Genomic DNA, 26,009 nt, shown 5'->3' with positions numbered 1-26,009 from the left:
AAAAGAATTCCGAAATTTTCCTTAAAAAAAAGTTCGATATTTACGAAATTTCGGAAATCATAAAACAATTACGAAACAATTACGAATTGATTACGAATTGATTCGTTAATGGCGGCCGCGATCGCGCAATACGCTAAAAAAACTTCTGAAGCTTCCCTCTCCCTCTGTTGTTGACTGTTGGTGTGATAATTATATTTTTTTTCACTGAGAAAACAAACAGCAACCCTAAAACTTGCACCAGACATGCGGAAATAATAACGAATCAATAACGAATCAATAACGAATCAATTACGAAACAATTACGAAATGAATTGGAAAAATTTGTTTCGTTTTTTAGTTGCTCCTGATTGGTTCAATATCGCTTCGTTATAAAAAAAAATAACAATTTTTTAACGAATTATGAAATTACGAAACGAAACCGCCCAGCCCTAGTAGACACGGGTAGTTCACGCGCATACCGCAACGAGCGCATGCGTCGTGTACTGCCAGGCCTCGGGAACCACTGTGCTCAGTTTCCGCTCTGTAGCTCACCTGTCCTGTTCTGTGCTTTAAAATGTTTAAGACTCTCAACTCACCCTCCGCATGTGAGGTTCGCTCAGTGATACGGTTTTTGTCAGCAAGGAACCTGCCTGCTTCAGAAATCCATCGACAGATTTGTGAAGTGTACGGTGAGACTGTGATGAGTGAAAGCAAAGTGCGTAAGTGGGTACGACAATTCAAAGATGGCTGTGACAACGTCCATGATGAGGACCGCTCACCAACTGAAGCCACCAAATCATCTGCAATCAAAGAAGGGCGATCGGAGCGGTCTTTGAATGAAACTGAGCACAGTTGTTCCCGAGGCATGCCGGTACACGACGCACGCGCTCGTTGCGGTATGCACGCGAACTACTAGTGTCTACAACAAAATGGACCTTACTTAAAAAATACCCCTCGTATTTGCTTCTTTGGTGTGTCTCTGTGTGTGTCCCTTTGTCCTGACCTCCTACGTGTATCAGCTGCTTTGCTCAAGGAAGGAGGTCTGGGTCATGGCGGGTGGGTGGTCTGGTAGGACCTTTCCGACTGCTAATGAGTAGTGGCACCCTGCATCCTCCACCCCCCCAATGTCTGAATAGACGGATACTCAGGGCTTGTTATCTTCCTAGTCTTTTGGGGGAGAGAGCAGACCTAGGTGCCCCTGGGCATGCGAAGGTGCCGCTTGATATCTGAAGCCAAGCAGAAGCTTCTGGGTCTAAGAAATCCCTCTGGACTCATAGTTAGAGGAAGGGGGCCATGCAAGGGCACATGCTTCATGCCTACCTTTGGAGCAAGAGCATAGTCAGGGTTGGAAAGGAGGGGATTGGCAGTGTGGCTCTCGAACCCACAGCTCTCCTCCTGCCTGTCCCTGCCTCTTCCCCCCTTCCTCAATCTAGAAGCCTTTGGCCCCCCGTTGCCTTTGGGACTCCTCACCCAAGTTTCCGGTGCAAAGGCAGTTGTGCGTCCGAGGCTGAGGTTTGGTCTGGTGGCTCTCCAGGATCTGCTGCACCAGCTGCTCCACCGAGAAGCCCGAGCTGCTGTTCCCGTTGCTGCAGGTCCACTTGATGCCGTGGACTGTCCAAGGAACGGGAATGAGAGAGAGCCATTGAGAGAAGGGCTGGGGCCGAGGCCCTGCGGCCCCCTCCCCAAACCGGGCCCCGAGAGGAACTGCTGCTCGGTGCCTTCTGTGCCCCAAACGCCTTCTCCCAAAAGGTGAACAGGGCTCAACTCGGGGAGGATGGGGCAGAGGATGCAGATGGGGAAATGCAGCTGTAAGACTGTAGGATCTATAGAGCAATATTAAATAACCACTCACAAGCCGGTTTTGCTTTGAAATGGATATATTGCTTGTATCTCTGCAGCAAAGGAAGACGCTACTGGCTTTTCCCCACCACCACTTCCTTTTATACACTTTTCATGCCCATCTCCCCCTCTTCTCAGTTTCCTTATTAGAGCTTGTTGCTTCACAAGTTCCAACACAAGGTTTCCAGCGCCCTCTGCTCGCTTCAAAATGTCACAGAGAGAAAACTGAGGCAGCCAGGATGATTCAGTCAGGATGTCACAGAGGGAATGCCGTCGGAAATTGACTCCTGACAGCAGCACAGAAGTCGTAAGTGGGCAGGCCAGGAATATCTGGCTATTCCAAAGGGATTCAAGTCTCTTAAGGCCAGGTAATGAGGCTGATGATACAGGTGAGGAAATGCAGCTCAGAACAGATAAATGGACAGTACAGGAATATCTGGGTACTCCAAAAGGATTGAAGTCTCTTAAGGCCAGATAACGGAGCCGAAGATACAAATGGGGTAATACAGTATGGTAGGTGTATTGTCAAAGGCCTTCATGGCCGAAATCGCTGGGTTACGGTGAGTTTTCCGGGCTGTCTGGGCATGTTCTAGAAGCATTCTCTCCTGACGTTTCACCTGTATCTATGGCAGGCATCCTCAGAGGTCCCAGATCTCGTGGGACTGGATGGCCCACGAGATCTCTTCCAACTGAATGATTCTATGATTCCCCTGGCATCCAGGCTTTGAATCTGCAAGGCTACTCAATGCGAATTAAGGTGGCCAATTGCAACATTCACACTTGCCTCCAACAGACAAGAGGTCTTTCTCCCACCCTGGACATCATTCTCAGATATATATATATATATATATATATATATATATATATATACATCACTTGCCTAGTTTCCAACAGAGCTCAGAACCTATGAAAATGCCTGTCATAGATGTGGGCGAAACGTCAGGAGAGAATGCTTCTAGAACATGGCCAGACAGCCCGGAAAACTCACAGCAACCCAGTTGTGAGGTCTGTTGGAAACTGGGCAAGTGAAGTTTGTATATCTGGAATAATGTCCAGGGTGGGAGAGAGAGAGAGAGCTCTTGTCCGCTTGAGGCAAGTGTGAATGTTGCAATTGGCTAACTGGATTAGCATTGAATAGCCTGGTGCTAATCAAAATGGCCAATTGCAACATTCACACTTGCTTCCAACAAAGAGTTCTTCCTCCCACCCTTGACATTCCACAGATGTATAAACCTCAGTTGCCTCGTTTCCAACAGACCTCGCAACCTCTGAGGAGGGATGCCATAGATGTGGGCGAAACGTTAGGAGAGAATGCTTCTAGAACATGGCCAGACAGCCTGGTAAACTCACAGCAATCTGGTTGTGAGGTCTGTTGGAAACTGGGCAAGTGGGGATTATATATCTGGAATAATGTCCAGGGTGGGAGAGAGAGAGCTCTTGTCTGCTTGAGGCAAGTGTGAATGTTGCAATTGGCTACCTTGATTAGAATTGATTAGCCAATTACAACATTCCCACTTGCCTCCCACAAACAATATCTCTCTCCCACCCTGGACATTATTCCAGATATATAATCCTCACTTGCCTAGTTTCCAACAGACCTCACAACTGGGTTGCTGTGAGTTTACCAGGCTGTCTGGCCATGTTCTAGAACACTGGTTCTCAACCTGGGGGTCGCGGACCCCAGGGGGGTCGCCTGGCCATTTTGGAGGGCGTGGGCCAGGCGAGGGCTCCTTCACGTGACGCCTCACCTGCCTCGCTCTCTCACCATCCGGCAAGGGCACGAGGCAGGTGAGGGGTGCTCCACACGAGGCCTGGCCTTGCGCAAAACCCGCCTCACCTGCCTCGCTCTCTCACCATCCGGCAAGGGTGCGAGGCAGGTGAGGGGTGCTCCACACGAGGCCTGGCCTTGCGCAAAACCCGCCTCACCTGCCTCGCTCTCTCACCATCCGGCAAGGGTGCGAGGCAGGTGAGGGGTGCTCCACACGAGGCCTGGCCTTGCGCAAAACCCGCCTTACCTGCCTCGCTCTCTCACCATCCGACAAGGGTGCGAGGCAGGTGAGGGGTCCACATTGTGAGGCCTTGCCTTGCGCAAAGCCCGCCTCACTTGTCTCGCACTCTCACCATCCGGCAAGGGTGCGAGGCAGGTGAGGGGTCCGCCGTGTGAGGCCTGGCCTTGCGCAAAGCCCGCCTCACCTGCCTCGCACTCTCACCATCCGGCAAGGGCACGAGGCAGGCGAGGGATCCTCCATGCGAGGCCTTGCCTTGCGCAAAGCCCGCCTCACCTGCCTCTCACTTTCGCCATCCGGCAAGGGCGCGAGGCAGGTGAGGGGTGCTCCATGAGAGGCCTTGCCTTGCGCAAAGCCCGCCTCATTGAGAAAGTGCACCCAAGACGGTCTTTCTAAATCACTGTCAATTCCTCCCAAACCCCTCCAGTACTTTTTGTCTGACATGGGAGTTCTGTGTGGAGGTCTCAGTGGTCTGTGGAAGTCAGCGGTGAATCTGAGGAGGGCTGCCATAGATGTGGTTGAAACGTCAGGAGAGAATGCTTCTGGAACATGGCCAGACAGCCCAGAAAACTCACAGCAACACAGCATGGTAGAGTTTGAGGAGGCGGTACCGGAATATCTGGCTAATCTAATCGTGAATTCAAGTCTCCAGGTTGGTTCAGGGTTGTGTGGTGTATCCTCCGTGCTCCGCCGTGGTGTGTGAAGCCAGAGAGTGCTCTTCCCAAACGGCCTGCCCTGCCTTGCGTTGGGCTCCCCCCACTGGCCATCTCCTCCTGCTTTCCTCCCTCCCTCTCTTCCATCCCTCCTTCCCTCCATCCCTCCTTCCCTCCCTCCTGGTGCTTCTGTTTTGAAGGTTATAAAACGGAAAGCCACTGAAGGGTGACAGATTGCAAAAGAGAGAATTTCGGGAGGCTTAATGTAAATTACGGGCCTCTCTTGGCACATCCAATATGCAGATTGTCTCGCTTTCCCGCCCCCCCCGCTCCCCAACACAAGCCTCCTCCGAGCCAGCCAAGAGCGGCTGAATATAAAATACTATCAAGATGGCTCTTAACACGTCACGCTCGGCTCCCTGACACGTAATGAATCAGCAGGAAGGAGGGGGAGGAAGGGGAAGGGGATTGGGGGGCACCACCGAGAAGAAGGAGCTTCCTGGGGGAGCCAAAGGCCTGCGGGGCACACAATCCCATCACAGCACGGGGACACGAGGTTGATCGATCTATCCATCTATCTATCTATCTATCTATCTATCTATCTATCTACCCCTAAATATGGTTCCTCATGTTGTGGTGACCCCCAACCATGTGGTGACGCCCAACCTCGCCTGCCTCACGCTCTTGGATGGTGAGAGTGTGAGGCAAGCTTTGCATGAGGCCAGGCCTTGTGTGGAGGACCCCTGGTCTGCCCCGTGCCCTCGCGGGATGACTAGAGGGCGAGGCAGCGAGGTGAGCTTTGCGTGAGGCCAGGCCTCATGTGGAGGACCCCTTGCCTGCCCCACACCTTCGCTGGATGACTAGAATGCGAAGCAGGCGAGGCGGGCTTTGCACGAGGCCAGGCCTCGTGTGGAGGACCCCTCACCTGCCCCGTGTCCTCACTGGATGACTAGAGTGCAAGGCAGGCGAGGTGGGCTTTGCGTGAGGCCAGGCCTCGTGTGGAGGACCCCTTGCCTGCCCGGCACCTTCGCTGGATGACTAGAGTGCGAAGCAGGCGAGGCAAGCTTTGCATGAGGCCAGGCCTCGTGTGGAGGACCCCTCACCTGCCCCGTGTCCTCACTGGATGACTAGAGTGCGAGGTGGGCTTTGCGTGAGGCCAGGCTTCGTGTGGAGGACCCCTTGCCTGCCCCGCACCTTCGCTGGATGACTAGAGTGCGAAGCAGGCGAGGCAAGCTTTGCATGAGGCCAGGCCTCGTGTGGAGGACCCCTCACCTGCCCCGCGCCCTCGCTGGATGACTAGAGTGTGAGGCAAGTGAGGCAGTGTTTGTGCGAGGCCAGGCCTCGTGTGGAGGACCCCTGGTCTGCCCCGCGCCCTCGCTGGGTGACTAGAGTGTGAGACAGGCGAGGTGGGCTTTGCGTGAGGCCAGGCCTCGTGTGGAGGACTCCTTGCCTGCCCCGCACCTTCGCTGGATGACTAGAGTGCGAAGCAGGCGAGGCAAGCTTTGCATGAGGCCAGGCCTCGTGTGGAGGACCCCTCACCTGCCCCGCGCCCTCGCTGGATGACTAGAGTGTGAGGCAAGTGAGGCAGGGTTTGTGCGAGGCCAGGCCTCGTGTGGAGGACCCCTGGTCTGCCCCGCGCCCTCGCTGGGTGACTAGAGTGTGAGACAGGCGAGGTGGGCTTTGCGTGAGGCCAGGCCTCGTGTGGAGGACTCCTTGCCTGCCCCGCACCGTCGCTGGATGACTAGAGTGCGAAGCAGGCGAGGCAAGCTTTGCATGAGGCCAGGCCTCATGTGGAGGACCCCTCACCTGCCCCGCGCCCTCGCTGGATGACTAGAGTGTGAGGCAAGTGAGGCAGGGTTTGTGCGAGGCCAGGCCTCGTGTGGAGGACCCCTGGTCTGCCCCGCGCCCTCGCTGGATGACTAGAGTGTGAGACAGGCGAGGTGGGCTTTGCGTGAGGCCAGGCCTCGTGTGGAGGACTCCTTGCCTGCCCCGCACCTTCGCTGGATGACTAGAGTGCGAGGCAGGCGAGGTGGGCTTTGCGTGAGGCCAGGCCTCGTGTGGAGGACCCCTTGCCTGCCCCGCGCCTTCGCTGGATGACTAGAGTGTGAAGCAGGCGAGGCGGGCTTTGCACGAGGTGAGGCCTCGTGCGGAGGAGCCCTCGCCTGCCCCGTGCCCTCGCTGGATGACTAGAGGGCGAGGCAGCGAGGTGGGCTTTGCGTGAGGCCAGGCCTCGTGTGGAGGACCCCTTGCCTGCCCCACACCTTCGCTGGATGACTAGAATGCGAAGCAGGCGAGGCGGGCTTTGCACGAGGCCAGGCCTCGTGTGGAGGACTCCTCACCTGCCCCGTGTCCTCACTGGATGACTAGAGTGCAAGGCAGGCGAGGTGGGCTTTGCGTGAGGCCAGGCCTCGTGTGGAGGACCCCTTGCCTGCCCGGCACCTTCGCTGGATGACTAGAGTGCGAAGCAGGCGAGGCAAGCTTTGCATGAGGCCAGGCCTCGTGTGGAGGACCCCTCACCTGCCCCGTGTCCTCACTGGATGACTAGAGTGCAAGGCAGGCGAGGTGGGCTTTGCGTGAGGCCAGGCCTCGTGTGGAGGACTCCTTGCCTGCCCTGCACCTTCGCTGGATGACTAGAGTGCGAAGCAGGCGAGGCAAGCTTTGCATGAGGCCAGGCCTCGTGTGGAGGACCCCTGGTCTGCCCCGCGCCCTCGCTGGATGACTAGAGTGTGAGACAGGCGAGGTGGGCTTTGCGTGAGGCCAGGCCTCGTGTGGAGGACTCCTTGCCTGCCCCGCACCTTCGCTGGATGACTAGAGTGCGAGGCAGGCGAGGTGGGCTTTGCGTGAGGCCAGGCCTCGTGTGGAGGACCCCTCACCTGCCCCGTGTCCTCACTGGATGACTAGAGTGCAAGGCAGGCGAGGTGGGCTTTGCGTGAGGCCAGGCCTCGTGTGGAGGACCCCTTGCCTGCCCCGCACCTTCGCTGGATGACTAGAGTGCGAAGCAGCCGAGGCGGGCTTTGCACGAGGTGAGGCCTCGTGCGTAGGAGCCCTCGCCTGCCCCGTGCCCTCGCTGGATGACTAGAGTGCGAGGCAGGCGAGGCGGGCTTTGCGCGAGGCCAGGCCTCGTGTGGAGGACCCCTCGCCTGACCCACACCCTTGTGGCGGGGCCAATGGAGGAGGCCTGCCGACCCCTCCGAAATGGCCAAACGACCCCTCTGGGGGTCGCGACCCCCAGGTTGAGAACCAGTCTTCTAAATGGTTCTAAAGTACTTACAAAACTAATGTTCTGGTGGTGAAAACTAGGGGGCGCTGGTGTTTTGCTTCTACAGCATTGCTAAAGTTTTAGTGGTGAAAATTTCAGAACTCTAACAAAACTTTTATAATGAAATTTTATTTATTATTATTTATTTATTAACTGCATTTCTATACGAGGAAAGCGGTATAGAAATGCAGTTAATAAATAATAATAATAATAATAATAATAATAATAATAAATAAAATTTCATTATAAATGGCAGTTCCTAAGTTTTGCTAGAGTTCTGAAATTTTCACCACCAGAATTTTAGTAACACTGTAGAAGCAAAGCACCAGCGCTCCCTAGAAGCCACCATTAGAACTGTAGTTTTGTAAGTACTTTAGAACCATTGAGAACCATGGATTGCCCGTGCCTACTATCTTCTTCAGTGTTTGTATGTGTGTATGTATGTATGGGACAGCATTCTGATTGGCTCCCACTTCCACAGGCCACTGCAACATCCCCAAATGATGGACCTGGACCAAACTTAGCACGCAGACCCCCCCCCCCCTCCAATGATCCACTTTACGTCCTGGTGCAGTTTGGGGGAGGATGGGCCACGGATGATGGGATACACAGTATCTTCACCAGATTTGACTCCCACAGACCACTGCGACCCCCACAATATAAACCATCAAGGGCGTTAAGATCTTCCGGAGTGGCTCTGCTCTCGGTCCCACCACTTTCGCAGTCGTGTTTGGTGGGAACGAGAAACAGGACCTTCTCTGTGGTGGCTCCCCGGCTATGGAACTTTCTTCCGAATGAGGTCAGGTCTGACCCCTCCCTCCTGACCTTCAGGAAGCAATTGAAATCCTGGCTTTGGAATCAGGTATTTGCAGAAACTGGTGTTAAGATCTTCCGGAGAGGCCCTGCTCTCGGTCTCACCACTTTTGCAGTCGCGCTTGGTGGGAACCCTGACCAGCCACTGCCAGAAGGGACAGAGAGTTTAATCTATGCTGACGATCATGCCATCACCACTCAAGTAGGGAGCTTTGAGATGGTTGAACAGAAGCTCTCTGAAGCTTTAGGTGCGTTTACTGCCTATTAAAGGGAAAACCAGGTATTTCCCAATCCATCTAAAATACAGGTGTGCTTTTCACCTTCAGAACAGACAAGCATCTGAAGCTCTGAGGATTACCTGGGAAGGAATCCCACTGGAACATTGCAGCACACTAAAATATTTGGGAGTTACCCTGGACCGTGGATTGTTTTCCCCTAGCCAGAGGGTTATTCCTGCCCTGGAGTGCAACAGCCGTTACCTTCCCTACTGATCTACTCACATTGGCATTCAGAAGCTGGGGCTAACAGCGGGAGCTCATGCCGCTCCCCGGATTTGAACCTGCGACCTTGCGTTTGGCAAGTTTAGCAGTTCAGTGGTTTAACCCACCGCGCCACCGGGAGCTCCTAACACGTTTGTTTTAAAACTCTTAAGCCGGCAGCCAGGGGCGGCTCATCCATTACGCAAAGTAAGCCGTTGCAGTCGAGTTGATGTTGCCCAGGGGCGCTCTTGAGGCACTCTTGGGGGAAAATAGACTTTTGACATATGTGAGTTGTGGTTACTGGGATGTATAGTTCACCTACAATCAAAGAGCATTCTGAACTTCACCAATGATGGGATTGAACCAAATATGGCACACAATATATATCAGTGATTGGTTGGGGGGGGTGGCCATCTGTGGGGAGGGATCGGATGGTGCCCTCTCACTTGGACAAAGGGGGCTGGACTGGATGGCTTTTGGAGTCCCTTCCTACTTTAGATTTCAGTGATATATCTAGTATAGATGTCAATCATTCTTTTTGCTCCCTATCTGCAGCTGGATGGCCATCTGTTCGGAGGGATCAGATGGTGCCCTCCCACCTGGCAGAAGAGGGCTGGACTGGATGGCCTTTGGGGTTCCTTCCAACTTTAGGATTCGGTAGCATAGATCTCAATCATGCTTCTTGCTCCCTATCTGCAGCTGGATGGCCATCTGTCAGGAGGGATCGGATGGTGCCCTCTCACCTGGCTGGACTGGAGGCCTTTGGGGTTCCTTCCAGCTTTAGGATTCGGTGATATAACCAGTATAGATCTCAATCATGCTTTTTGCTCCCTATCTGCAGCTGGATGGCCATCTGTTCGGAGGGATCAGATGGTGCCCTCCCACCTGGCAGAAGAGGGCTGGACTGGATGGCCTTTGGGGTTCCTTCCAACTTTAGGATTCGGTAGCATAGATCTCAATCATGCTTTTTGCTACCTATCTGCAGCTGGATGGCCATCTGTTGGGAGGCATCCCCAGGGGCGGCGAACCCATTACGCAAAGTAAGCCATTGCGGTAGAGTTGATTTTGCCAGGGGCGCTCTTGAAGGACTCTTGGGGAAAAATAGACTTTCGACATATGCGAGTTGTAGTTACTGGGATGTATAGTTCGCGTACAATCAAAGAGCATTCTGAACTCCACCAAGGATGGAATTGGCTTGCATCCCCAGGGGCAGTGAAGCCATTACGCAAAGTAAGCCATCGCGGTAGAGTTGCTTTTGCTAGGGGCGCTCTTGAGGCGCTCTTGGGGGAAAATAGACTTTTGACATAGGCAAGTTGTGGTTACTGGGATGTATAGTTCACCTACAATTAAAGAGCATTATGAACTCCACCAATGATGGAATTGGCTTGCATCCCCAGGGGCGGCGAAGCCATTACGCAAAGTAAGCCATCGCGGTAGAGTTGATGTTGCCCAGGGGTGCTCTTGAGACGCTCTTGGGGGAAAATAGACTTTTTACATATGTGAGTTGTAGTTACTGGGATGTATAGTTCACCTACAATCAAAGAGCATTCTGAACTCCACCAATGATGGAATTGGCTTGCATCCCCAGGGGCGGCGAACCCATTACGCAAAGTAAGCCATCGCGGTAGAGTTGATGTTGCCCAGGGGTGCTCTTGAGACGCTCTTGGGGAAAAATAGACCTTTGACATATGCGAGTTGTAGTTACTGGGATGTATAGTTCACCTACAATCAAAGAGCATTCTGAACTCCACCAAGGATGGAACTGAACTAAATATGGCACACAAAACTCCCACGACAAACAGAAAATATATGCCCAAATGACAGAGTGTGATTTTTGCACATCACATTTTTTTTTTTTTTGGTTTCAGGGTTCTGACAACAGAGTCAATAAGGTAAACCGGGTTAAGAAGAGGAAGGTAAAGGTAAAGGAAAGCAAAGCCTCCCCATCCGCCGTTGCCTCCTGTCGCCACAAGGGGGTGCCGGCAGACCAGAGAAGGGACTCCCATTGCATTGCTGGGATCGTTTGATTGGCCCCGTCTTTCAGTATCCCATAATCACAGGTATAAGAGCCTGAAGAGTGGATGCAAAACAAAAAAAGGGGGGGCAGGTACAGGAAGGAGGGGTTCACCCAAGGCAACCTTCGCCTTTTCCCTACGCAATCCCATGTGCCCCCCAAATAACCTCATCCCGTTTGGGAAGGAGGTGCCTCTCTTGATTCGGAGCAGGAGCCGTGCAATTGGGCCGGACCTGGCCCGGCCTCCCTCCTTCCCGGAGCATCAACACAGATTTACAGCCGATGGAGCGTCACCCTCCTCCTCCCCCTTCTCTTTCCTGACGCAGTGCAGATCTCCCAACCTGGCGCTACCTTTACCTGTGTCTCTCCTCCCACATCTAGCTTTCCCACTGGCCTTGGAGGGATCCCGTGTGGGGCAGGGGCTTGCTGTGTCGCTGCCATGGCCTATAGGGCCTGCCGGGAGGAGGTCAAAGGGCAGCAGTTGGTGATACAATGCATTATAGAGTCCGTGCAGTCACATATGCCATTCACCTGGATTGAACTGGATTACATGAGTCTACACTGGTGCTAAAATGCATTATAGAGTCCGTGCAGTCACATATAATACCACTCAGCTGCATTGAACAAGATGACATGAGTCTACACTGGTGCTAAAATGCATTATAGAGTCAGTGCAGTCACATATAATGCCACTCAGCTGCATTGAACAAGATGACATGAGTCTACACTGGTGATAAAATGCATTATAGAGTCAGTGCAGTCACATATAATGCCACTCAGCTACATTGAACTGGACGACATGAGTCGACACTGGTGCTAAAATGCATTATAGAGTCAGTGCAGTCACATATAATGCCACTCAGCTGCATTGAACAAGATGACATGAGTCTACACTGGTGATAAAATGCATTATAGAGTCAGTGCAGTCACATATAATGCCACTCAGCTACATTGAACTGGACGACATGAGTCGACACTGGTGCTAAAATGCATTATAGAGTCAGTGCAGTCACATATAATGCTATTCAGCTGCATTGAACTGGATGACATGAGTCTACACTGGTGATAAAATGCGTTATAGAGTCCGTGCAGTCACATATAATGCCACTCAGCTGCACTGAGCTGGATTACATGAGTCTACACTGGGGCTAAAATGCATTATAGAGTCAGTGCAGTCACATATAATGCTATTCAGCTGCATTGAACTGGATGACATGAGTCTACACTGGTGCTAAAATGCGTTATAGAGTCCGTGCAGTCACATATAATGCCACTCAGCTGCACTGAGCTGGATTACATGAGTCTACACTGGTGCTAAAATGCATTATAGAGTCCGTGCAGTCACATAAAATGCCACTCAGCTGCATTGAACTGGATTACATGAGTCCACACTGGTGCTAAAATGCATTATAGAGTCAGTGTAGTCACATATAATGACATTCAGCAGCATTAAACTGGATTACATGAGTCTTGTCATGTATCATGTTCTGCAGTTGATGGTGGTTGTTGGTGCTAGGCCTAGCAGTTGGTGATGGAAGGGTTAATGTAAGTCTTAGTTTTAAAGGACTGAGTAATCTGTAAGAGTTTATGGGTGAAAGCAATTAAGGGTGGAGGTATTGAAGATATAGGTTGCAGCTGGGTGTTTCTGAATATAAGGAGCTAGCTCTGGCAGAAAAGTATTTGTTTTGATGGTAGATGCTGCTGGTTTCCCCCCAGGTTTGTGGTTTTTCGGTATCCTGATCTGTCTCCTGTACTCTTGGAACCTTGAATCTCTGGACTGGCTTTTGACTACGGTATAGACTCTTGATCCCTGGACTTTGCTCACTGAAGTCTTGGCGTTTGACCACTGGACTGGACCTTTTGACTACGGTGTTATCTTGAACCTGCAAGAGTGTTTGCTGTCAGTTTTGTTTTATATTCTGTGGCTGAGTGCTATCTTTATCACTACCTCTGAGGATGCTTGCCATAGATGCAGGCGAAACGTCAGGAGAGAATGCCTCTAGACCATGGCCATACAGCCCGTAAAAACCTACAACAACCCACTGCTATCTTTATGTTTTGGAGTATTAAAACAGCCAGAAAGTAAGTGCTGTATTAATTACATTGTTTAACACAAACTGGGTGTTTGATTCAACTCTGCCTAAATAACGGCAGAGCCCTGGCATCGTGACAACTCTACACTGAGGATTACATGAGTCTAGACTGATGAATGTGATTTTCCTGCTTCTTGGCAGGGGTTGGACTGGATGGCCCACAAGGTCTCTTCCAACTCTATGATTCTATGATTTTATTTTTTGTCGTGTCAGGAGCGACTTGAGAAACTGCAAGTTGCTTCTGGTGTGAGAGAATTGGCCGTCTGCATGGACGTTGCCCAGGGGCCATCTGCGCAGGGCTCCATACTTCACATTTTAACAACACAACCATTCAATACTAAGGCTTCCTTTCAAAATGGAACTGTAGAGGAGAGTCTACTGAACAAGCCAGTACCTGCCACATACCAGTACTGCCATCTGTTGAGGAGTTTACTTTTCATTCAATCCTCGTAATACATGACATGAGTCTACACCAATTATATAATGTATTATATAGTCGGTGCAGTCACACATAATGCCATTCAACTGCATTGAACTGGATGATATGACCGACCATATAACACAGTTCAATCTGCATTATAATGGCAGTGCAGACGGGGCTCCGGTGACCAACCAAGTGACACCACAATTTATGGAGACATTCAGCTTCTCGTCCTAGGACTCCATTCACTTCTGTTTTCAGGTGAAGGTCTCCACAAATAGTGGAGTCAGTTGGAAGGGGACACCCCAGAGATCATGTAGTCCAGCCTCATTTGTAGGTACAAATGAGGCTGGACTAGATGATCTTTGGGATGCCCCCTTCCAACTGACTCCACTATTTGTGGGGAGCTTCATTTTTTGATGCGAGGAGAGGAGAGGGAAGGCCAGAAAGGAGGAGGAGGAGGAGGAGAAGGAAGAGCCCTTCTCTCTGCAACGGCATCCGCACACGCGGCGAAGTGTTTTGTCATGGCAACACGGGAACGCGCTCACTGAGAGAGAGAACACAAGCGAGGGAACCCAAGGAAATTATCTCTGGGCACCAAATCCACAAAGCTGGCTCAGAAACAAACAAAAGCAACGAGAACGCCTGAGCAGAAGCGAAGAAGCAGCGAGGCGCTCGTTCTACCCGAGAAGTATTTGTGCAAAGGCAGCTCCCCCGTTATGCGGGGCTTTGTGTCACAGACTGAGTGGCCCCTCTCGATCTCGACCAGTGCTTCCCAACCGCAATGTTGTGGTGACCCCCAAACATAACATTATTTTCGTCGCTAATTCATAACTTGTCATTTTGCTACTGTTAGGAACAGAGGTAATTTTCAATGGTAAGCAAACAGTATTTTGCCGTCCCCCCCGCTCCAACCAATCACTGATATATATTTTCTGTTCGTCGTGGGAGTTCTGTGTGCCATATTTGGTTCAATTCCATCATTGGTGGAGTTCAGAGTGCTCTTTGATTGTAGGTGAACTATATAGCCCAGTAACTACAACTCACATATGTCAAGGTCTATTTTCCCTAGATAATTTTCAACGGCAAGCAAACAGTATTTTGGCGCCCCCCCCCCCCCAACCAATCATTGATATATATTTTCTGTTCATCGTGGGAGTTCTGTGTGCCGTATTTGGTTCAATTCCATCATTGGTGGAGTTCAGAATGCTCTTTGATGGTAGGTGAACTATATAGCCCAGTAACTACAACTCACATATGTCAAGGTCTATTTTCCCTAGATAATTTTCAACGGCAAGCAAACAGTATTTTGGCGCCCCCCCCCCCACCAATCATTGATATATATTTTCTGTTCATCGTGGGAGTTCTGTGTGCCCTATTTGGTTCAATTCCATCCTTGGTGGAGTTCAGAATGCTCTTTGATTGTAGGTGTACTATACATCCCAGTAACTACAACTCGCATATGTCAAGCTCTATTTTATCCCTTGGGCAAAATCAACTCTACCACGAATGCTTACTTTGCGTAATGGTTGAGCCGCCCTTGGTCCAGATCCGTCATTGTTTCCCTTGAGCCGTGGGAGTTCTGTGTGCCATATTTGGTTCAGTTCCATCATTGGTGGAGTTCAGTATGCTCTTTGACTGTAGGTGAACTATACATCCCAGTAACTACAACTCGCATATGTCAAGCTCTATTTTACCCCTTGGGTAAAATCAACTCTACTACGAATGCTTACTTTGCGCAATGGTTGAGCCGCCCTTGGTCCAGATCCGTCATTGTTTCCCTTGAGCCGTGGGAGTTCTGTGTGCCATATTTGGTTCAATTCCATCATTGGTGGAGTTCAGTATGCTCTTTGATTGTAGGTGAACTATACATCCCAGTAACTACAACTTGCATATGTCAAGGTCTATTTAATAATAATAATAATAATAATAATAATAATAATAGTAAACCTTTATTTATACCCTGCTATCATCTCCCGAGGGACTCGGTGAGGCTTACAAGAGGCTAAATACATCAATAAAAAAGCAACAACAACAATACACACAATAAATAAACTCATAAACAAGCAATAAACAGTAACAATAACACTACGACACATTGAAAATCTATTTGCCCAGAGTCCTCAAGAGCGCCCCTGGCAACATCAACTCTACCGCGAAGGCTTACTTTGCGTCTGGGATGAGCCGCCCCTGGTTAGGAATCCAAATGTAAATATCTGATATCTGATTTGGCACAAATACCCGGTACACCCAAATTGGAATACTGGTGGGGTTGTGGCGGTGGGATTGATTTTGTCTTTTGGGAGTTGTAGTTGCTGTGATTTATAGTTCTGAACTCCGCCAGACACTTGACACACAGAACTCCCATAACCAACACAAAATACTGGAATGGTTTGTGGGCATTGACCTTGAGTTTGGGAGTTGTAGTTCACCAACATCCAAAGAGCACTGTGGACTAAATGATGGATCTGGACCAAACTTGGCATGCATATCTGACATGCCCAAATGTGATCACTGGAGGGTTTTGGGAGAGATTGACCTTGATTTTGGGGAATTGTAGTTCACCTACAACCAGAGATAGAATCATAGAATCCTAGAGTTGGAGGAGACCTCCTGGGCCATCATCCAGTCCAACCCCATTCTGCCAAGAAGCAGGAATAATGCATTCAAAGCACCCCTGACAGATGGCCATCCAGCCTCTGTTTAAAAGCTTCCAAAGAAGGAGCCTCCACCACACTCCCTCCGGGGCAGAGAGTTCCACTGCTGAACGGCTCTCACAGTCAGGAAGTTCTTCCTCATGTTCAGGTGGAATCTCCTTTCTTGTGCTTTGAGATATCCCTATGAATGATGGACTGGAATCAAACTTGGCACACAGAACCACCATGAACATACTGGAGGGGGTTGAGGGGAACCGACCTTCATTTCTGGGAGTTGTAGTTCACCTACATATGAAGACACTGTGACCACCACCAACAATAGACCGGGACCAAGTGTGAACACTGGTGGAGTTTCGGGGAAATAGACCTTGACATTTGGGCATTTTAGTTACTGGGATTTATAGTTCACCTACAATCAAAGAGCATTCTGAACTCCATCAACGAGGGAATTGAACCAAACTTCCCATGCAGAACCCCCCCCCTTTTTTTTAATTTGTCGTGTCAGGAGCGAAACTGCAAGTCTGGTGTGAGAGAATTGGCCGTCCGCAAGGACGTTGCCCAGGGGGATGCCTGGATGTTTTATCATCCTTGTGGGAGGCTTCTCTCATGTCCCTGCATGAGGAGCTGGAGCTGATAGAGGGAGCTCATCCACGCTCTCTCCGGATTCAAACCTGTGACGTGTCAGTCTTCAGTCCTGCCGGCACATGGGTTTTAACCCGTGTCACCGGGGGCTCCTTGCCTTGAAGGGACTCACTGGTTTGAGCCTCCCTCCCCCGCCTGCACATGCGCTTAGTGCTGTCCATGTGCTGAGCGCGCCTGCTCTCCCCTCCCCAGGTTTGGAGTCTCAGGAACAGCCCTCCCCTCCAGCCTCACATGTTCTCCCCCCTTAGTGCTGCCCATGCGCCAAGCACGCCTGCTCTCCCCTCCCCAAACTTGGAGTCTCAGAGACAGCCCTCCCCTCCAACCTTACACGCTCTCCCCTACCCGCACATGCGCTCAGTGCTGCCCATGTGCCGAGCATGCCTGTTCTCCCCTCCTCAGACGTGGAGTCTCAGAGACAGCCCTCCCCTCCAGCCTCACATGTTCTCCCCCACCTGCACATGCGCTTAGTGCTGCCCATGTGCCGAGCACGCCTGCTCTCCCCTCCCCAGACTTGGAGTCTCAGGAACAGCCCTCCCCTCCAGCCTCGCACGGTCTCCCCTACCCGCACATGCGCTCAGTGCTGCCCATGCACCGAGCACTCCTGCTCTCCCCTCCCCAGACTTGGAGTCTCAGGAACAGCCCTCCCCTCCAGCCTCACATGCTCTCCCCCGCCTGCACATGCGCTTAGTGCTGCCCATGTGCCGAGCACGCCTGCTCTCCCCTCCCCAGGCCTGGAGTCTCAGGAACAGCCCTCCCCTCCAGCCTTACACGCTCTCGCCCGCCTGCACATGCGCTTAGTGCTGCCCATGCGCCGAGCACGCCTGCTCTCCCCTCCCCACACTTAGAGTCTCAGGAACAGCCCTCCCCTCCAGCCTTACACTCTCTCCCCCACCCGCACATGTACTTAGTGCTGCCCATGCGCCGAGAACACCTGCTCTCCCCTCCCCAGGCTTGGAGTCTAAGGAACAGCCCTCCTCTCCAGCCTCGCACGCTCTTCCCCGCCCGCACATGCGCTCAGTGCTGTCCATGTGCCGAGCATGTCTGCTCTCCCTCCCCAGACTTAGAGTCTCAGGGACAGCCCTCCCCTCCAGCCTTACACTCTCTCCCCCACCCGCACATGTACTTAGTGCTGCCCATGCGCCGAGAACACCTGCTCTCCCCTCCCCAGGCTTGGAGTCTCAGGAACAGCCCTCCCCTCCAGCCTCACATGTTCTCCCCCACCTGCACATGTGCTCAGTGCTGCCCATGTGCTCTCCCTCCCCAGGCATGAAGTCTCAGGAACAGCCCTAACCTCCAGCCTCACATGCTCTCCCCCATCCGCACATGCGGTCAGTGGTGCCCATGCGCTGAGCACGCCTGCTCTCCCCTCCCCAGGCTTGGGGTCTCAGAAATAGCCCTCCCAGCCAATCACAGCGGAGGAGGTCTTTTGGTGGGAGGATTTGCCCTCTGTTTCCAAAAAGGAAGAGAAGGACAGGCGAAGAGATGGTCAGCCTTCTCCTTGCCTTGAAGGGACTCACTGGTGCGAGCCTCCCTCCAGCCTTGCACGCTCTCCCTCACCCACACATGCACGCCGCACTGCCACGTGCTGAGAACTCCTGTATTATTTTGGGCTTGGCCTCATATTAGCCGTCCCGAGTCCCCTTTGGGGAGATGGTGGCGGATTATAAATAAAGTGCATTGTTGTTGTTGTTGTTGTTGTCTCAGGACCCCCCTCCCCTTGGCTGAGAGGCCGGCCAATCACAGTGGAGGAGGTCTTTTAGTGGAGGATTCGCCCTCTGTTTCCAAAAAGGAAGAGAAGGACGGGCGGAGAGATCTTCAGCCTTCTCTGCCCAACAGAAATATGTCTTTTTTGATGGTCTTTGGTGACCCCTCTGAAACCCCCCATGACCCCTCCGGGGGTCGCGACCCCCAGGTTGAGAAACACTGGATTAGAGTCGTTATGGTTTTCCGATGGCCTTCGGTGACCCTTCTGAGACCCCCTTGAGACTTCCCTAGTTGAGAAACACTGTTCTAGACATCTACCAGAGGCAACCTTCTCACCTCTCAAAGGATGTCTCTACAACCTGTCTCTAAAAAGGGCCAGAACGCAATCCCTCCCTCCTTCCTTCCTTCCTTCCTTCCTTCCTTCCTTCCTTCCTTCCTTCCTTCCTTCCTTCCTTCCTCTTGCAGAGCAGCCTTACAAGGTCTTCCAAGAATGGAACTTGGCTCTTTCGTGTGATGAAAATGGGGCGGAGGTGCATTCCCGATGGGTGCCTACTGGTCCCGGACGCCATGCTTTCCCTTTGGAAGCAGTGGGTGAAGCACCCGCTTCATTCCCCCCCCCCACCTGCCCACCTACCCACCCCAGACCCTTCCTACTCACACATGGGCTTCAGCTGGCCAATCAGCTCCTCCTTCGTCCATTTGGCCCACTCCTTCTTGTCCGTGTTGATGGAGCACAGGATGGGCCCGCATGGCTTCCCACAGTCCTCAATGGCCGGTACATTCAAGTAGTGGACAAGCACGATGTCCGGGTTCTGGGGGAGACAAGAGGGGACACAATGGGGACAGTGGTCAGCGTAGTTGTGATTCCCGTAAGTGACAGAATCTTCGCATCTTAATGGCCATCCAGTCCCGCCCCCAGCAAGATGGAATCCAAGCCCTCCGGAGAGATGGATATCCAGGTTTCCCATCGTGGTCAACTGTGAATCGCACATAAAATATATTAATAATAATAATAATAATAATAATAATAATAATAATAACTAGTCCAAGATCAGAGAGAGAGAGAGGTTCCATAACTGCTGCATACGTGGTGGATGAAAAGAACTGAGGCGGTGGCTACTGATACTCGCAAGGGGAGAGTGGGCATCTTAAGAGTTGGAAGGGGCCTCTAATGGCCATCCAGTCCCACCCCCAGCAAGATGGAACCCAAGCCCACCTGAGAGATGGATATCCAGGTTTCCCATAACTGCTGCATACGCGGTGGATGAAAAGAACTGAGGCGGTGGCGCCGCCCACCTGCGACTTATACTCGCAAGGGGAGGGTGGGCATCTTAAGAGTTGGAAGGGGCCTCTAATGGCCATCCAGTCCCACCCCCAGCAAGATGGAACCCAAGCCCTCCTGAGAGATGGATATCCAGGTTTCCCATAACTGCTGCATACGTGGTGGATGAAAAGAACTGAGGTGGTGGCACCGCCCATCTGCTACTCATATTCGCAAGGGGAGAGTGGGCATCTTAAGAGTTGGAAGGGGCCTCTAATGGCCATCCAGTCCCGCCCCCAGAAAAATGGAATCCAAACCCTCCTGAGAGATGGATATCCAGGTTTCCCATCGTGGTCAACTGTGAATCGCACATAAAATAATAATAATAATAATAATAATAATAATAATAACTAGTCAAAGATCAGAGAGAGAGAGAGAGAGGTTCCATAACTGCTGCATACGCGGTGGATGAAAAGAACTGAGGCGGTGGCGCCGCCCACCTGCGACTTATACTCGCAAGGGGAGAGTGGGCATCTTAAGAGTTGGAAGGGGCCTCTAATGGCCATCCAGTCCCGCCCCCAGCAAGATGGAATCCAAGCCCTCCTGAGAGATGGATATCCAGGTTTCCCATAACTGCTGCATACGTGGTGGATGAAAAGAACTGAGGCGGTGGCGCCGCCCACCTGCGACTTATACTCGCAAGGGGAGAGTGGGCATCTTAAGAGTTGGAAGGGGCCTCTAATGGCCATCCAGTCCCACCCCCAGCAAGATGGAATCCAAGCCCTCCGGAGAGATGGATATCCAGGTTTCCCATAACTGCTGCATACGCGGTGGATGAAAAGAACTGAGGCGGTGGTGCCGCCCATCTGCGACTTATACTCGCAAGGGGAGAGTGGGCATCTTAAGAGTTGGAAGGGGCCTCTAATGGCCATCCAGTCCCACCCCCAGCAAGATGGAATCCAAGCCCTCCTGAGAGATGGATATTCAGGTTTCCCATCGTGGTCAACTGTGAATCGCACATAAAATAATAATAATAATAATAATAATAATAACAACTCGTCAAAGATCAGAGAGAGAGAGAGAGAGGTTCCATAACTGCTGCATACGCGGTGGATGAAAAGAACTGAGGCGATGGCTACTTATACTCGCAAGGGGAGAGTGGGCGGGGCTAATCACCAAAGTTTCTCAAATCTATCTAGAAGGTTCCGAAGCGGTCTGCTCAGGTGCAAAAACTACCATATGTGCGAATTCACAGGTGACCACTCGGGAAACTACGGTTACAGGTAAGCAACCAATATTTCTGCTTTATTTATTTATTTATTCATTTATTCATTTATTTAAAACAACTGTATTAAAGGGTCGCAGCATTAGGAAGGTTGAGAAACACTTCCCCAACACGGCCTACTGTGAATACTGTCAGGGTTTGGGGGTAATTGCCCAGGGAATCTGGGAGTTGTAGTTCACCCTTATCCAGAGAGCACTGAACCCAGCCAACGACAGATCCGGACCCAAATTAAGTGATATTATACCTAGCATCCCAAAACAAACAATGCCTTTTCCAAATAATCTGGGCACCTCCGGGTCCCCAAGCTAGTCTATATAATCAAAGTCAGTGTTTGTATGCGGAGGGAGGATGGTGTATGTGGCAGCTTTCTGATTGGCTGCCACTTTCACAGGCCACTGTCACCAGCACGGGTGATGGACCTGGACCAAATTTGGCACACATAACCCCCATTACCCCCTTTACGTCCTGGTGAGGTTTGGGGGAGGACGGACAAAGGATGATGGGATTTGTAGTATACTGCTGCATACGCGGTGGATGAAAAGAACTGAGGCGGTGGCGCCGCCCATCAGCTACTTATACTCGCAAGGGGAGTATAACCCATCGATTCCCACAGGCCACTGTGGCCCCCAACAAAGAACAATAAAGACCAAACTTGGCACACAGAGCCCCCATGACACACTTTACATCCTACTGCTGTTTGGAGGAGGATGGGCCATGCATGATGGGACTGGAAGTACCTCCACTCACTTCCTGAGACTGCTGTGACCCTCATCCAATGACCAATCAAGACCAAACTTGGCACACAGAGCCCCCATGACATACTCTACATCCTACTGCTGTTTGGAGGAGGGTGGACCATGGATGATGGGACTGGAAGTACCTCCACTCACTTCCTGAGACTGCTGTGACCCTCATCCAATGACCAATCAAGACCAAACTTGGCACACATAACCCCCTTTCAAACCCATCGATTCCCACAGACCACTGTGGCCCCCAACAAAGAACAATAAAGACCAAATTTGGCACACAGAGCCCCCATGACACACTCTACATCCTACTGCTGTTTGGAGGAGGGTGGGCCATGGATGATGGGACTTGCAGTACATCCACTCACTTCCTGAGACTGCTGCAACCCTCATCCAATGACTGATTAAGACCAAACTTGGCACACAGAGCCCCCATGACACACTCTACATCCTACTGCTGTTTGGAGGAGGGCTGACCATGCATGATGGGACTGGAAGTACCTCCACTCACTTCCTGAGACCGCTGTGACCCTCATCCAATGACCAATCAAGACCAAACTTGGCACACAGAGCCCCCATGACATACTCTACATCCTACTGCTGTTTGGAGGAGGGTGGGCCATGGATGATGGGACTGGAAGTACCTCCACTCACTTCCTGAGACTGCTGTGACCCTCATCCAATGACCAATCAAGACCAAACTTGGCACACATAACCCCCATGACCCCCTTTATGTCCTGGTGAAGTTTGGGGGAGGACGGACAAAGGGTGATGGGATTTGTAGTACTTTCAAACCCATCGATTCCCACAGACCACTGTGGCCCCCCACAAAGAACAATAAAGACCAAACTTGGCACACAGAGCCCCCATGACACACTCTACATCCTGGTGTGGTTTGGAGGAGGATGGACCACAGATGATGAGACTTGAAGTACCTTCACTCACTTGCAACCCTCATCCAATAACTGAACAAGACCAAACTTGGTACACAGAGCCCCCATGACTCTACATCCTACTGCTGTTTGGAGGAGCGTGGGCCATGGATGATGGGACTTGCAGTACATCTACTCACTTCCTGAGACTGCTGCAACCCTCATTAAATGACTGATCAAGACCAAACTTGGCACACAGAGCCCTCATGACCCACTCTACATCCTGGAGCTGTTTGGAGGATGATGGACCATGAACGATGGGACTCGCAGTACCTTCACTAACTTCCTGAGAGCACTGCGAGCCACATAAATAACTGATAAAGACCAACCTTTCTCAAATTCCCCGGGCAGTGCTGGGTCCCCAAGCTAGTAGCATATAAAACAAAGTATTGTCAAAGGCTTTCATGGCCAGAACCACTGGGTTGTTGTAAGTTTTTTCGGGCTATATGGCCATGTTCTAGAGGCATTCTCTCCTGACGTTTCGCCTGCATCTATGGCAAGCATCCTCAGAGGTAGTCAGGTCTGATCTCACAACCTCTGAGGATGCTTGCCATAGATGCAGGCGAAACGTCAGGAGAGAATGCCTCTAGAACATGGCCATATAGCCCGAAAAAACCTACAACAACCCATATAAAACAAAGTTTAAGCTCAAAACAGCGCCCCATAACCTATGATGAAACTGCAGTACTGTTCACATCAGAGTACTGAACCATGTAGAAATATTATCACACTGTAAGGTACGGCATTGTGAAATTGTATTTGTCCTTTGTGTTAAGTCTTAGTCAGAAAGGAGCGAAACCCACAAAGCAACCCAAAGCGACATGGGGACGTGAAACCTCCGTGCTACGAAAGAAGTGGTGTTGTTCTTCTTCTGCCGCTGTTGGCCATAAAGGAGTCACCACCGTGTGATGACGCTGCCCCACAATGCAAAAGCCGCAATGCTACAAACGCCTGCCCTCCTTGCGTCCCACAGCCATCTATCAATCGAAGCACCGAACTCACGGGACAACCTTCTCCCATAAAGCCACCATCTCGTTTCCCCCCGACCGACGCCGGGAGACGAAACCGTCCTGCCACCAAGTACAAGACGGGAAACTCTCCCCAAAGTCATTTGCCTGCATTTCGCACACTTTAATGACTGCTCCGGAATTATTTATAGAAATAAATAGGATAATGGTGTAATTAAAACCCTAATGTTTCATTAATGCCTTCGTCGGAGGGGGGCTCGGGAGAGGGACAGATTCGCACGCCTTTGCGGGCTGCACGGAGAAGTGCTGTGTCCCCAGGCAGCGCATAAGATCCCTCTCCCTTCCAGGAGAGGCCATTAATGGTTCGTCCTTCAGATGGGCCAAAGAGCACTTCCGGAGGAAAGGATGGAAGGCCAGGGAGTGGCAATGGCTGCATCCTTGAGTTGCCCCCTCATTGGAAGAGCAGCCCATTATGGGTCCCAAGCACCAAATCCTGTTGTCGTTGAAAAATCAAGCCTCCGACCAAAAGGTGAATTTGATACAAAACTATTGTGATGTGTATGTATGTGCGGCGCAACGTGCTGCTGAACTGCTGACCTGAAGGTTGGCAATTCGAATCCGTGGACGGGGTGAGCTCTGGCTGTTAGCCCAATCTAGCAGGAGCCTCTTCGTGGAGATGAGGCAATGCTGACAAGGGATGATATGGGTAAAGGCAGAACTACTTAATGCACAAGAAGTGGAAAAAGGGAGAAATCACCAAAGAAGAATTCAAACAAATAGCCAACTCCTGTAGGGAAAAGGTCCGCAAGGCTAAAGCACAAAACGAGCTCAGGCTTGCCATTGACATTAAAAACAATAAAAAAGGCTTCTTTTCTTATGTCAGTAGAAAAAGGAAAAACAAGGAGGTGATAGGGCCTCTTCCGAAGATGAAGAAGGAGGAATCCTAGAATCCTAGAATCCTAGAGTTGGAAGAGACCTCCTGCATTCCAATCACCCCTGTCAGATGGACATCCAGCCTCTGTTCGTTTTGTGCTTTAGCCTTGCGGACCTTTTCCCTACAGGTGTTGGCTATTTGTTTGAATTCTTCTTTGGTGATTTCTCCCTTTTTCCACTTCTTGTGCATGTCTCTTTTGTGTTTTAGCACAGTTAAAAGTCCTGCTCTCCATGCTCTATTCCGCCTTGGTTAGACCACACCTGGAATATTGTGTCCAGTTCTGGGCACCACAATTGAAGAGAGATATTGACAAGCTGGAATGTGTCCAGAGGAGGGCGACTCAAATGATCAAGGGTCTGGAGAACAAGCCCTATGAGGAGTGGCTTAAGGAGCTGGGCATGTTTAGCCTGAAGAAGAGAAGGCTGAGAGGGGATATGATGAGGGCCATGGATAAGTATGTGAGAGGAAGCCACAGGGAGGAGGGAGCAAGCTTCCTTTCTGCTTCCCTGGAGACTAGGACGCGATTGACCTACAAGAAAGGAGATTCCATCTGAACATGAGGAAGAACTTCCTGGCTGTGAGAGCCATTCAGCAGTGGAACTCTCTGCCCAGGAGTGTGGTGGAGGCTCCTTCTTTGGAAGCTTTGAAACAGAGGCTGGATGGCTATCTGTCAGGGGTGATTTGAATGCAATATTCCTGCTTCTTGGCAGAATGGGGTTGAATCATAGAATCATAGAATCAAAGAGTTGGAAGAGACCACATGGTCTATCCAGTCCAACCCCCTTCCTGGATGATGGCCCAGGAGGTCTCTTCCAACTCTAGGATTCTATGATTCTCTGTGGCATTTTCTATGGACTTGGAATGGCTGCCCAAGGTCTTGCCCTGTATTGTTTGGTTGCGTCCGATCCTTTCTGAGCGGAGACTCTGTACCAGACATCCTCTCAGGCCTGGAAGTCAATAAACCTCTGCTTGTTGCCTTCAAACCCGGTCTGTATGGTTCAACTTCACCGGCTTCCTTGGCTTGAACTTCCAATGCTTTGTGTTTCCATTGTTTGGTTTGAGTCCTTTTGAACTTGCTCCCTGACCCCGAGTTCCCCCCATAGCTTATCTAGACCCGCTTCCCAGTCTTTTGTTCTCGGTGGCATTTTCTGTAGCCGGCTGTGAGCCGTTCAAAGGCTCTGCGGGAGAGGCCTCATGGAGGGAAGAAGGTCTGCCCCGTTCCTTTCATATCCAAGGGAGTTCACTTGCCCTCCGGAGGGGCTTTTGGGGCTGGCACGAGGCCCCACAAGTGAGTAAATCAGAGAAGAAAAAGGAAGGAGCAAGG

At 51.3% G+C, this 26,009-nt stretch overlaps 1 protein-coding gene across 5 annotated transcripts in view; it reads right to left on the bottom strand.

The window, feature by feature from the left end:
• Positions 1-26,009, bottom strand: part of CAMTA1 (calmodulin binding transcription activator 1) — a 539,274-nt gene that overhangs the window by 36,584 nt on the left and 476,681 nt on the right. For 4 of the 5 annotated variants that reach the window (XM_067472884.1, XM_067472882.1, XM_067472885.1 and 1 more), the window contains exons 6-7: positions 19,218-19,371; positions 1,450-1,590 (exon numbers count right to left, since the gene is read on the bottom strand). In XM_067472884.1, coding sequence (XP_067328985.1) covers positions 1,450-1,590; positions 19,218-19,371 — 295 coding nt within the window. The remainder of the gene's footprint in view (positions 1-1,449; positions 1,591-19,217; positions 19,372-26,009) is intronic. The other variant, XM_067472886.1, reaches the window with a different exon arrangement.

The sequence above is a fragment of the Anolis sagrei genome, chromosome 13 (assembly GCF_037176765.1).
Source record: "Anolis sagrei isolate rAnoSag1 chromosome 13, rAnoSag1.mat, whole genome shotgun sequence".
NCBI classification, from domain to species: domain Eukaryota; kingdom Metazoa; phylum Chordata; class Lepidosauria; order Squamata; family Dactyloidae; genus Anolis; species Anolis sagrei.
This window is presented reverse-complemented; position numbering and strand designations above follow the sequence as displayed.